A 13,876-nucleotide genomic window follows, 5' to 3' on the forward strand; every position below is an offset into this window, starting at 1 on the left:
TCTTTCAAGATTCAGCTTAGATGTTACCTTGTTCTTGAAGCCTTTCTTGATCTCTACATCTGCTATTTCCCTGCCTCTGTAACTCCCTTTTATTTAAATATATTACATTTATTTGGATTTGTTCTACTCATATTTGTTAAGTATATATTTATATATGTATTTATTTTCTCCTTCATCAGAATGTAAACATTTTAAGGATAGTAACCATTTCATTCTTTGTATCCCTAAAGCTTTGGTGCATGGCACACAGGGACTTAATAAATATTTGTCAATAGATTGCTCTCAATGACCTTACATTTTCCTGAAATTTTGGGAAAAGGGCGAATCAACATGTCCACAGATCAATGAAGAATACATAAATATATATATGTATGTTTACATACATATATATATATATATATATATATATATATATATACATACACACACACACAAAATAATTAGAATGGGGGTGAAGAGACTACATTAGAAAATGGAGAAATCAGGAAAAACATCTTGAAGGAGCTAGTATTTGAACTCAACTCATACTTGGCAATGTGTAGGAGTTCTAATAAGCACAAACAGTGAAAAGCTGTGAAAAGGCATAAAGACCAGAGATGGAATGTTGTTTGTAAGATATCAAGAGGTCAATTTAGTTAGAAGATAGGATGCTAAGGGGCAGTAATGTGCATTCAGCCTAGAAAGATATATTGGAGCCAGATTGTAAAGAACCTTAATCACCAAATGGAGAAGTTGGCAGTTTTTTTTTTTTTTTCTAGATACAGACAGAAAACTCTTGAAGTCTTTTGAGCAAAGTAAATCAAATGATCGGACATGGATTTTAGGAATATAAATTTGATAACCATGTGGAAGATGTATTAGAGGCAAAAGACTGCATAAGAGAGACATGAATTAGAAGACTCTTCCAATTACAAGTGAAAGGTCATAAAGGCCTTAGCTGGTAGGACTGTAGTATGAGTGGTAAAAAGAAAATATCTGCAAAAAATATTGGGGAAGTGAAACGGACAATCCTTATCATCCAGTTAGAGTGAAAGAATAAAGAGATGAGAATGATTAGTAGATTGTCTGCCTCAGTGACTAGATAAATGGAGCTTTGCTGGACAGAAATATGGATGTTAAGAGAAAGAAAGACTCTTGGAGGCTGGGGGGATAGAATTGAATTTTTGACATATTAAATTATTGGACATTCTAGTGAAAATATGCAGCAGAAATTGGTAATACAGGGTGGATGGATGGATAGATAGATAGAGTTGATTGATTTAGGATTTAGGATCAATCTGTCAAAGATTATGTGTAAATATAAGAGTTGACAAGATCACAAAGAGAATGTGCAAGAAGAGAGAAGTTTCTAGGACAGAACCTCTGACTAAATCAGACATAGAGATAAGTTGATCCTGTAAAGATAACTGAGGATTACTCTCATAGAAATAAAACCATGGCAGAATACTCTGGGAGAGGAGATTATCCTGGAGAGAGTGATCAACAGCATTAAATGCTGCCAAAAACATAAGGATGAACACTAGGAAAAGGTTATTATATTTAGCCATAGAAAGATCACTGGTGACTTTGGAGAGAGCACTTTTTTTTGAGTGGTGGGGAAAGAAACCATGTTTCAAGGAGTTGTGAAGCAAGCATGAGATAGAGTTGGGTTTTGTTTTTCTTGAAAACTTGCTGTAACAGGAAAGAAAGATGTATTATAATAACATGAGAGGATGATAGAGCCCAACAGTTTTATTTTGTTTATTTGTTTTAGGATGGGAGGAGATCTGGCTATGTTTGTAGGCAACAGGGAAGAAGTCAATGAATGAGAGAGGTTGAAAATTAAGTAAAGGAGAGAGATAATTTGAGGAGATGAAAAGTGATATAATTGAATGTACAAGCTTAAGTAGGTAAATAAAGAGAAAAATAAAAAAGTAGGGGAGGGGGAAATAGAATTGATGTTAAGGTGATTTAAGGAAAAGAGGAATGTCTGGATGGGTTACTTTATTTTTCTTTCTCATTTTCTGAGAAAACTTTAGGTGAAAGTGATGTAGATGGTCTGATTGGAAAAGAGCTTCACAACAGTGTTCATGGGGAGTGAAATAGAGATTCAAAATTTTGATAATTATTATCAGAAATAAAATTCATAATCAAGACTCTATGCCTCAAACCTTGCATGGACTCTGTTACAGTGATACTTTTTCTACCCAGGAATATCATCAAGAAGGTCTTTATATCCCAACAAAATTTTCCGTTATTTTTTGTTGAAACTCTTTTCTCCTAACCAAATTATAGCATTGGCTCATTAAGACAGTTGGAGAACTGAGGAAAGCTGAAGTCCATATTGTTTCCTTCTTCATTCACTTTTGTTTTCTGCTGCAATCCAATGGTCAGAATATGATGGTTGCCCAAAGCTGATGGCAGCTGCTGTCATCTTAACAAGTCTCCTCTCTGTGGGCATTTATAACTGCTCTTTGGATTTCTCTATAGGGTTAACACTTGAGACAATAAGGTGTTAATGAAACCATACAAATTACCAAGGAAATCCTTGCATCTGGAATAGCTACATTGAAACCGTTCATAGATACCTCTCACGGTTCTCAGATCAGTGAGAGCAAGGGCAACAGATGCACAACATGATTTAAATCTATAACATTTTCCCTTACATTTTTAAAAACCAGTAAGTTTGAATTTGTGGCTGTAAATAGCACAGTTCGCTTTGGTATTAATTACATAGAAGAAACACTTAGGTTATAATCTAAAATGTGATCTCTCTGTACTTACTATCAATTTAAGGTGTGGTGACAAGAAATAGGTGCAAATGTATTGTTGACCTGAGGGAAATGGGAATGAGGGTGAAGGGTGATCAGGCAATAATAACACAACATGTTATGGAATATAGTGACAGTTATAGATAAGTGCATGAATGAAAAAAATAATAATAACACAAGCAGTCAGGGCTGAGGGATGGGAAGGAGGGAAATAGATTTCTGTTAATTGAAGAAAAAATAAGTGTAAAATGATACATATGCTTTTAGATGAAGTCATTGTACTATTAATTATAATTAACTGTTTTGCTTTTTTACAAGAGACCTCTAATGAAGTAGGAGTGATTTGTAAATGTATGTTCAGTACATCAGTAAAACTAAAAGTAACAACACCAACAAAGATTAGTTATCCAACATAACAAAAAGGCAAATTAATGGTCAGAGTTCATTAATGTCAAGAAGGAAAATTAGATATAAATTGCCCCAATAAGTTATCTTGGAAAAAGAACATTCAGGGAAAAATACATTTCTCACACAATATACTTGGGTAGAGGAAAGAGAAAACACCTCCTGATTCTGGATAATTAAACCCCAAGCTTTAGATCCCAACAGGAATTAATATTATGAGGGAGAGAGAGGAGAAAAGCATATTTCTGAACACCACCAAAGCATTTCACTTTTGACCTTGATTCCCGAATAAAAGGGGAGAATGAATGAGTGGACAAATACTAAATAATATGTTAAACACCAATTATGTGCCAGGCTTTATGCTAGGCACAAATATGAAAGTGAGGCAGTACCTGACATTAAGAAGATTATGTTCTAATGTGGAGGAGATAGCACATAGAGGAAAAGCTATGACCAGGGAAGGTAGTTTTGGTCTGGACAGTGATAAGAATGATGAGTGGAATCACAAAGCAATCACTTCCCATAAACTTTCCAAAAACAATAGTTGTATTAATTTGATTGCTACTTCAAAAATCACAAAAAAAATTAGAAACATGGAAAGATGTTCAAAGTAGATAGATAGTTGTTATTAGAGGGGATCTGAAGTATGGTCTGGACTTGGCTAGAAAGAATAGTTTAGATAAATTTACACTCACCAATCATCATAACTCAGTGCCAGTGTCAAGTTCCAAAGCTAAGTGAATGAACTCACCTGGGAATTGGGGAATATACGGTGGCTCTGGTCAGAAGGAAGTATTACAGGTGGGGGAAAAAAGGACCAGATGCATGATAGTAGGCAAGAAGAATAGAACATATTGCTGCATAAAGTAAGAAGTGAAATAAATGCGCAGTTACTAAGTATCTGTAATGTCCTAGGCAATGCTAAGGGCTGGATAAGTGGACATTTTATCACCTTCTCACATTTCTATGCATTTTGAGTCTCCTTACTATTACTATCTACAAATTTGATGGGAGGCATTAGTTCTTCTTATCTCAGAAATATTAGGTATTTATTTTACCATTGAGATTTTAGTGAAAACAAGGAGACATATAAAAACACTATATAACTATAAAATACCATACCAAGTAGGCAATCCTTACTGTCAATAGCAACATGTAAATAATTATGAATTTGGTTAACCCAAAGTAAGGAGCCATTGTACCTGATTTAATCAGAGAGGTCTTGATATTATTAATTAGATAACTTTGTATATGATTTGTTCATCTTAATGTGAACTTAAAAATATTCATCAACAGACATCAAAAAACATGAACATTTTCATGTCAAAGAACTTAAAGGGTTTTATAAGAAACTGAATCTGTTAATTAAAAGAAATGGTGTCACCACAAGAATATGGAAGGATCCCTCCTGATCATATATTGGTAGAAATGTCATATCATTATTGTGTTCTATTGTATTTTTGTTTATCTTGTTAAATGTTTCCCATTTTAATCTAGTTCAGGTCACACTTGGTAATGTTGCTACAGGCCACAAGTTTGACACCTCTTTTGTACTGCAGTTTCATTTAAATCTGTAATAAACTGAACACAACTAACACTGAATTACTTGTCTGAATCCTCTTCTGATAGTCTTTTGTTCTGTGTATTTTTTAAAAAAATCTTTCATTAACCTAGAAATAACAACAAAATTCATATGGAAAAACAAAAGGTCAAGAATTTCAAGGGAATTAATGAAAAAAAAAAATCAAATGAAGGTGGCTTAGCTGTACCAGATCTAAAATTATATTATAGAGCAGCAGTTACCAAAACCATTTGGTATTGGCTAAAGAACAGATTAGTTGATCAGTAGAATAGGTTAGGTTCAAGGCACAAAACAGTCAACAACTATAGCAACCTAGTGTTTGACAAACCCAAAGACCCCAGCTTTTGGGATAAGAACTTAATGTTTGACAAAAATTTCTGGGAAAATTGGAAACTAATATGGCAGAAACTAGGCATTGATCCACACTTAACACCGTACACCAAGATAAGGTCAAAATGGGTTCATGACCTAGGCATAAAGAATGAGATTATAAATAAATTAGAGGAACATAAGATAGTTTACCTCTCAGACCTGTGGAAGGGGAAGGAATTTATGACCCAAGAAGAACTAGAGATCATTACTGATCACAAAATAGAAAATTTCGACTATATCAAACTGAAAAGTTTTTGTACAAACAAAACTAATGCAGACAAGTTTAGAAGGGAAGCAATAAACTGGGAAAACATTTTTACAGTCAAAGGTTCTGATAAAGGCCTCATTTCCAAAATATATAGAGAATTGACTCTAATTTATTCCAAAATATATAGAGAATTGACTCTAATTTATAAAAAATCAAGCCACAGACAATTCTCAGATGAAGAAATTGAAACTATTTCTAACCATATGAAAAGATGCTCCAAGTCATTATTAATTAGAGAAATACAAATTAAGACAACTCTGAGATACCACTACACACCTGTCAGATTGGCTAGAATGACAGGGAAAGGTAAAGCGGAATGTTGGAGGGGATGTGGGAAAACAGGGACACTAAGACATTGTTGGTGGAACTGTGAATACATCCAACCATTCTGGAGAGCAATTTGAAACTATGCTCAAAAAGTTATCAAACTGCATACCCTTTGATCCAGCAGTGTTACTACTGGGCTTATATCCCAAAGAGATCATAAAGAAGGGAAAGGGACCTGTATGTCCACGAATGTTTGTGGCAGCCCTCTTTGTAGTGGCTACAAACTGGAAATTGAGTGGATACCCATCAGTTGGAGAATGGCTGAATAAATTGTGTTATATGAATATTATGGAATATTATTGTTCTGTTAGAAATGACCAACAGGATGATTTCAGAAAGGCCTGGAGAGACTTACACAAACTGATGCTGAGTAAAATGAGCAGGGCCAAGAGATCATTATATACTTCAACAACAATACTAGATGATGACCAGTTCTGATGGACCTGGCCATCCTCAGCAATGAGATCAACCAAATCATTTCCAATTGAGCAGTAATGAACTGAACCAGCTACACCCAGAGAAAGAACTCTGGGAGATGACAAAAAAAACATTACAATGAATTCCCAATCCCTATATTTTTGCCCACCTGCATTTTTGATTTCGTTCACAAGCTAATTGTACAATATTTCAGAGTCTGATTCTTTTTGTACAGCAAAAAAAAAAAAAAAAAAAAAAAAATCTTTCATTAATACCCCCTTTTATCTCTTACTGTGTAACCATTTACTTAATGGATTCTTATATTTACATTTCAATGTCAGTGTTATTTCCTTTGTGCTATTGTATGCTAAGCCCTACTCTGTTCTAACCATACAGAATCCTTAGTTCATAGGACCAAGGAGCATAGATTTAGAATTGGAAACAATCTGTGAAGGCAATTCATCTAATATATTAATTTCTTACATGAGAAAACAAGGATTCACAAAGTTTTAGGGTCTTGCCAAGGTTCACATGAGAAGTAATTAGCAAAGTTTGGTGGTGAATTCAGGTTCTTTTATACTTTCCATACAAAATGTTTTCCAATAATTTCCTTCCTTATTGACCAAATTCTTTAGAAACTGCCTTATGAGCTTTGCCAAGTTACTATCTTTTTGACCATCTTGCAACTGACATCCTCCTGGTTTCCATCATTTCCTGGTTGATGGAAGTGTCTAGGTATGCTCACTCTTGTGTGATTGAGGTAGATTGGAGATAGCATTCATGGAAGTTGAGGAGGAACTAGGAACTAGAAGAACAAAGTGTTCAAGGGAAATTGGGATAGGGATGAAGAAGATGACCATAAAAGCTTATTGAGGAAGAAAAAGAATGACTCAGATATTGATAAAAGGTAGCAATTACATGTCTGATTACTCTCTGAGTACTGGTGGCATTGGAAATATGTGAAAGTAGAGATAGGGAACAAGGAGTACATAAACTTCTCTTCCTGGTACTGTGTTCTAGGATATCAGAAGATAAGACAGCCTGGTGCAGTTGATGTCAAGGGATTTATATTTTCACGAGAAACCCAGGTTACAATGAGAACTAACTAGAAAATATAATGAATGTGTGGGGGAGTGGCAAGGAAAAAGACAAAAGATCTTAATTGAAAAAAGATTTTGTTAAAAATAGAGTAGAATTCCAGAGGGCATAGTGGCAAAGCAGGGTAGGGGACAAATAGGACAAGGCCAGGTCCAGATTTACTATGATGGGGACTGGAGTTTGTCTTTCCCATAGTTCCCATATTTGGGATATCCCAGATAGCATGCTGCAAAAGTGAGCCCTGTAAGATGTAACAATCAAATATACTAAGAAATGGCTGAGAAAATGTCCTAATTGGGCATTCATCATTCTACCAGAAAGATGTCAGTTCCAGATCTGTCTGGGCAATCCCTCCACTAATACAAATCAGACTCTGACCACTTTAGTAGATAGTTTCATAAGTTTTTATGGCCAAAACATTTAATTATCCATTGATCAAGCTTCTTTTGATAAATTTCTCCAAAATTATTGAGACTGGTCTTTAAAAAGAAACACTCCCTGTTTTGTAGGATCTGGCAAAGCTATTACTCCAATTGTATAGCCTTACAGAACCCAACATCATTTCCATGCTTTGATGGGGCATCAGAAAAGCCTTGAGCAACACTTTTGAAGAATACATCGATATATCATTTTTAAGGCAGTGAAATGAAAACACTTCTTATACAGTCAATAGTGAATACCCCCTATTCCCACAAGATTAAAAACTCCAAGGATTTTTTTTACTCTCGGAATAAACACTCTATGGGAAATTGTCCCTCTCCAGAGCCCAGAGTTTCCTATAAACTTAAATGAATTCCACCACCATCTCTAATCTTATACATGATGTTATTATATATGTTCAGGAAAGTTTCTGATTAGAAACATGATTCATCAGAATCATTGCTCTAGATGTGTAAACAATTCTAACTAATAAACATACCTTTCAGTTAATGCTGATTAAAAAACATTCAGAACCCTAAGTACCACAGGGCACCAAAAATATCATGTCATTGATCAATATTCATGTCATTGATCATGTAAGACTAATGGTTATGTAATCTGTAACAACTCTCAGACTTTTGCATTGACATATATTTATATATTTTTGACACTCTCTTCTTTAAAGCCTTCTATTTTCTGGATTATAGTTTGGCTGTGATATTAGTCATACTATCTATTGTAATTTCCTTTCATTTAACCACGATATTTACAACCAGTGCCTTTTTTTTTTTGTAAAACTGCATACATGGGATGTGATTAATGAGAGTACTCTATTATTGTCTCCTGAAACCATCAGAACTAATTTTATCTATGCCTTGTTAAAATTCCCAGGGTTCTTTACTTTCCTGAGCTCTCAGGAAAGAGAAGATGTTAATTGAAGGTAATAGAAAATGCAATTAATTAATTGTGATCAAATTTAATGAAGACCTGTTTAAAATATTAGTGATTCAATTTCAAGGAAGAATAGCTCAAAAAATAAGTTAGGATACCTAGATACAATTTTCATGTCTCATAGGTAGACTTTAATAAAGATCAACTGGTGTGACTTGAGAGTAGTGCTTTAAGTATATAGCCACAGTTATGCGACCACCCGAGACCACCAGTCTGTCATTAATTTGACAGTTAACTAGAATTCTCTGATTAAATAGTTTAAATCCTCATACATTTTTAGCAGAAAGTCTTCCTTGTCTGATTGACCTAATTTTTAAAAGATCAATAAATGCCCTAATGGTATTACGTGAAGAATATTTACTGAATGAAAAATCCATTGTTTTGCTTCTATGTGTTTGAAAGAAGTATAAAATATCAAATAAGAATCGTTTGTGAGTAGTGGTGCATGTTTTGAAGGACTACTTTATGCTGAGTATGAATATTTAGAATCAGTATCATCCCAGCACACTCTTAGACCTCTAATGGAGAATTAGTTCGAGAAGTTCTGATAGAGTAAAAGATTCAGAGTCATGTCTATAAAGGTCTTATGGAGATCAGAGGAAGGGATTCAGGAAGAAGGCATCTCATATGATGAGTTCTTGGTCATTCAGAGAAAATCGTGCCTGTACATGTGGTTTTCTAAATTGCACAGATTTAACCAAAGAGTTAATTACTTGAACATCCATAAACTCTTACACCTTAATATTTTAAGGTCTTGGAAAATAAGAGGCAGTGAAATTCAGTCTTCTTATTCTGTGGTTCCCCAATTGAAGTTCTCATAAAGACATTGACTAAAGACATTCTGAAAGAAATAGTCTCTCCTAATAAAGGTCATCAAATAATAAATTACACTTATCAGTGCAAAGCTGTAAATAGCAATTTTGACATTTATCATAAGTAACAACATATGAACCCTTAAACTATAATTTGTGATGTGAAAGCAAGAAAAGAAGTACTTAAGACAAATTGAATTAGAGATGGACATTAGTTACTATGCTAAAGGAGTAGGACTATTAGATGTTTGTATTTTCTAAATTTCTATATCCTGGGACTAGTATCTCTACTGGGTCACTTTCAGATCAACAAGATTTTTTTTCTAATAGGTCCACGTCACTATCAATCTGCAAATTGTTATTCAACTTAAAAAGGACATTTTTATTTAGCTTCATTTATTTAAATAATCACAAATAATTTTTTCACTTCCCCTCCCATTGTGCATTAAATTGGAACTAAAATGATTCAACTTGACTTTTTTATATGTTGTGTGATCCTTTAAACAGAGTAAGAAACAAGACATTCCTCGGGAAGATCAGGGTCCAACCGTCAAGAATTTGGATTTTTGGCCCCAGCTCATCACTTTGATGGTCACAATTATTGATGAAGATAAAACTGCATACACACCTGTCCTGAATCAGTAAGTAGTCTGCTTTGGAAATTGATGGAGTTAGTTCCATCAAAGTGCATCTACCAAAGAAAATAAGCGTTCATAAATATTACCACAAGCAGATGTTACAGTTTGAACATTTTAAAATTATTGACAAATGAAATTTAAAGTCTTTCTATATGTTTTCACTACTTGAATTAGCATTAAAACAAAATCAACTAACTTAAGATGTTTGACTCTGGATCTAGTGAGTACTTGGCATAGTTAAAACATGTTCATTGAACTGGGCTGGATAGTCAAGCAAAGCTTTTCTGACTATCTCTTTTTAATAATCTGTTTTTCATTCTTTCTGCATGTCCTTGCCATTTTCTATCTGTGCAGAACTAGAAAGAATATTAAAAATAAAATAGAGAAGGAACTTGACAATAATTAAGGATGTTTGTGTCTGAAAATCTCACCTTAAAAGAGTTGAAAATATTAATTCTTAAAAACATTTTCAATTACATATTCCTTCACTAAAAACCACACCTCCATGCAAAAACCATCAATTTGTCATGTAAATATAGACAAAATGGTCCTGAATTATTATTGTAAGATTTTTACCGAATTATGCACTCACTGAGAATAAAGATAATGTGTTATCCATCTTTGTATCTTCCATGGTACTATACTTTGCACGTGGTGAATAATGATTAAATGGAGATGTGAGATTTCTATATCACTTTAAGTCAAAATCATTTTGTAAAATAAGCAGTACAAGTGTAATTATCCTTGTTTTATGAATATGGAAACTGAGGTTTAGGGAAGGAACTGCTTAAAGGATTTGGTATAAAATTGAGAACTGCTTTCAAGAACTATCAGACATTTCTGGATTTTTTTTTTTTACTTTGGACAAGTTACTTAGGCTCTCAATGTTCCCAGGCACTTTCTCATGCTGTAAATTGAAGAGTAATTATTGCTTTCCATTGACAGAGAGACTTTCTTCATAGGGAGTTCCTTATATCAATGAAATCATTAGCCAATCCAAAAAAGAAAAGAAAGAGGAAGATGTTGAAGGAGAAAAGGCAGAGGAAAAAAGGCCTCTAAAATATAGCATAGTGTTTTTGCATATAACACAAGTGTTAAATTAAGAGTTATTTTTAATTAAGATAATGATTTTTCATTTCTATTAGAATTTAGGTATAGGGGATTATTTCCCAAAATAATTGATTATACCTTTATACTTATTGAGTTTTAGAAATCAAATAAAACTGTGGTTATTCAGCCATTTTAATTGTGTCCAACTCTTTGTGGCATCATTTGGGGTTTTTTTTGGCAAAGATACTGGAGTGGTTTTGCCATTTCTTCTCCAGGTCATTTAACAGATGAGGAAATTGAGTTAAACAGGGTTAAGTGATTTGCCTGAGGTTACACAGCTAATAAGTATCTGAAGCCAGATTTGAAATCAGAAAGATGAGTCATTTAATTTTTTCCACTATGTAGAACTAGTAAAATGTTTTATTGTAAAATGGTAGGATATTAACTTTCATCCCAACCCTTTTTTATTCACCTTAATACCCAGAAATAGCCAGTTTCTCAGTTAACAGTACATGCTTATGAACCATGTTGTGTTTTAAGTGTTAATTGAATCTTTAAATCAGCAAGCTCACTTTGGAGTTGTGCTCAAGATTTTGCTTATTAGGGGCAGTAATGTACAACGAGTGTGGTTACTGAAACTGGGATGGGAAGATTGTCATATTTACATTTCAGTTTGCTTTAATCTCTGCTACTAAATGAGACATGAAGTGGGAAAAAAAAAGATATTGAAAGAAATGTCATGGCTTTTTGATACCTATAGTCCAGTGAAATGAATCCTAAAAATAATTGAATAATTCTTCCTTTGGTCCAATCCTGGGGCTTTATGTCTTTACTGAAAGTCTGGACTTTAGTTTATGCTGATACATAGCCCAACCCTAAATTGCACATGTTTAACCTATATTGAATTGTTTACTGTCTAGGAAAAGGGGAATGGATAGAGAGAGGGAAAATAATACAAAGCAAGTTTTTGCAAATGTGAGTTGAAAACCATTTTTGCATGTATTTGGAAAAATAAAATGCTATTTAAAAAGAAGAAAGAAATCTTCCTGAAGACAGGTGTTATCTGGCTCTGTTAGCCTCTCCAGAGACAACCATCATCTAGTTTCTTTTGGTTGTTTGTTTTATAAGATTTCATAGAAATTTATAGCACTAATTTTTCTTTTGTTATTAATCTCCGTAGTCTTTGAAATTAAGAGATTTCTAGTGTCTGGACTAATGTGATTGCTAACAGTAAAAACAGAAACAATTCTATAGCCCCATAAACTACCTCTCTGGGTGCTAGGGATTGAGGAAATAAGGACAAAAGAGAGAGTCATTTGCTCTAGCCCAGTTACTACTGTAATTTCATGACCATATATGTGAATTATTCCCTCCAAGACAGCAGGCAGCTAGAGCCTTTAAAACCATTTGGTATCAACATATTTTGAAATAGTGCTATTAGTAATAAAAATAGATAACAAGTTAAATACAATTCTATCACTGCAACAGGGGTGATAATTAAGAAATATTTCCCTCCTGCCATATGAAGGGACACATTTTATTGCCCAGCAAGTAGAGAAGACAAATGAAAAATTGTATCTTAGAATCCAAAGCAGTTTGTTTTGACCTTTCAGTTAATAAACATTTATTGATAATGTAAGGAAACTGTCACTTTCCTCTCCACTAAGTGACTCAGTAGATACTGGGCTTAGAATCAGGAAAGCCTGAGTTCAGATGTGATCTAAGACATTTAGTAGCTCCATGACTGTCGTAAAATTACTTAACTTTTCATGGTCTCAGTCATCTAACTTGTAAAATGGGGATAATGATAATAATAATAATAATAATAGCACCCACGTTGGAGTTGTAGTGAGATGATATTTTTAAAACACTTAGCATAGTGCCTAGCACATATTAGGTACCATATAAATGCTTATTCCCTTCCTTACTTCCATTTCCTTCTTAGTAACTCCAATAATCTTTTTCTGCTTTCATCTTCCTTGACCTCTTAATGATATTTAGTGTCATGGAACCAAGTTTCCTTGAAAAAAATATTAAAAGAAGTAAGATTCTAGGACCATAGGCTGAGTTTTCCAAATTGTTCTCCTTTGAAGGCAAAAGATTCAAAAGGGAAAATTTGACAGAATTGAAGCAAAGAAGATTCTTCTGCACCATGGCTTAAAATTTAGGGATGATAAATTTCCTGGTCAGAGGTTGTTTCCTACTAAATCCTCTCTTCCAGACATACCCTTTGCATCCTTTCATTCACACATATGACCTTACCTCCTGTTAGTACCTTCTCATCTCTCCTCCAGCAATCTTCTAATTGGTTTTTTACCTCTTCATTCAATCCTCAACATAGCTATGATTTGATTATCCCTTAAACACAAATCTAACTCTGTCATCTTTTGGCTCAAGAAGTTCCTGTGACTCTCTACTACTTCTAGGATAAACAATCATTTCTATTTGGCATTTAGAGCCCTTAACAGTATGTATCCAGCCTGTATTTCAAACATTTCATGTTACTTCACCTCATATCTTCTATTCTAGTCAAAGCAGCCTTCTTTGTCTTCCTTCATACATGATATTCCATTTATCTATCTCTGTGCCTTTGCAAAGATTTTCCTCCATGGCTTAGCTTAAGAATAATGTCCTACACAAAGTCTTTGCCTTAAATAGACCTCCCTCTCTCTCTCACTCTCTCTCTCTCTCTCTCTCTCTCTGTCTCTGTCTGTCTCTCTCTGACACATTCTCTTTTTCTTTCCCCTAAAATAACATAATATTTACTTAAATGTATATATACATAT

General features: G+C 33.9%; 1 protein-coding gene across 2 annotated transcripts in view; it reads left to right on the forward strand.

The window, feature by feature from the left end:
- UNC13C (unc-13 homolog C) overlaps positions 1-13,876 on the forward strand; it is a 668,923-nt gene that overhangs the window by 432,340 nt on the left and 222,707 nt on the right. For both annotated transcript variants that reach the window (XM_031955232.1, XM_031955234.1), the window contains one exon: positions 9,910-10,043. In XM_031955232.1, coding sequence (XP_031811092.1) covers positions 9,910-10,043 — 134 coding nt within the window. The remainder of the gene's footprint in view (positions 1-9,909; positions 10,044-13,876) is intronic.

This window comes from Sarcophilus harrisii, chromosome 2 (assembly GCF_902635505.1).
Source record: "Sarcophilus harrisii chromosome 2, mSarHar1.11, whole genome shotgun sequence".
NCBI classification, from domain to species: Eukaryota; Metazoa; Chordata; class Mammalia; order Dasyuromorphia; family Dasyuridae; genus Sarcophilus; species Sarcophilus harrisii.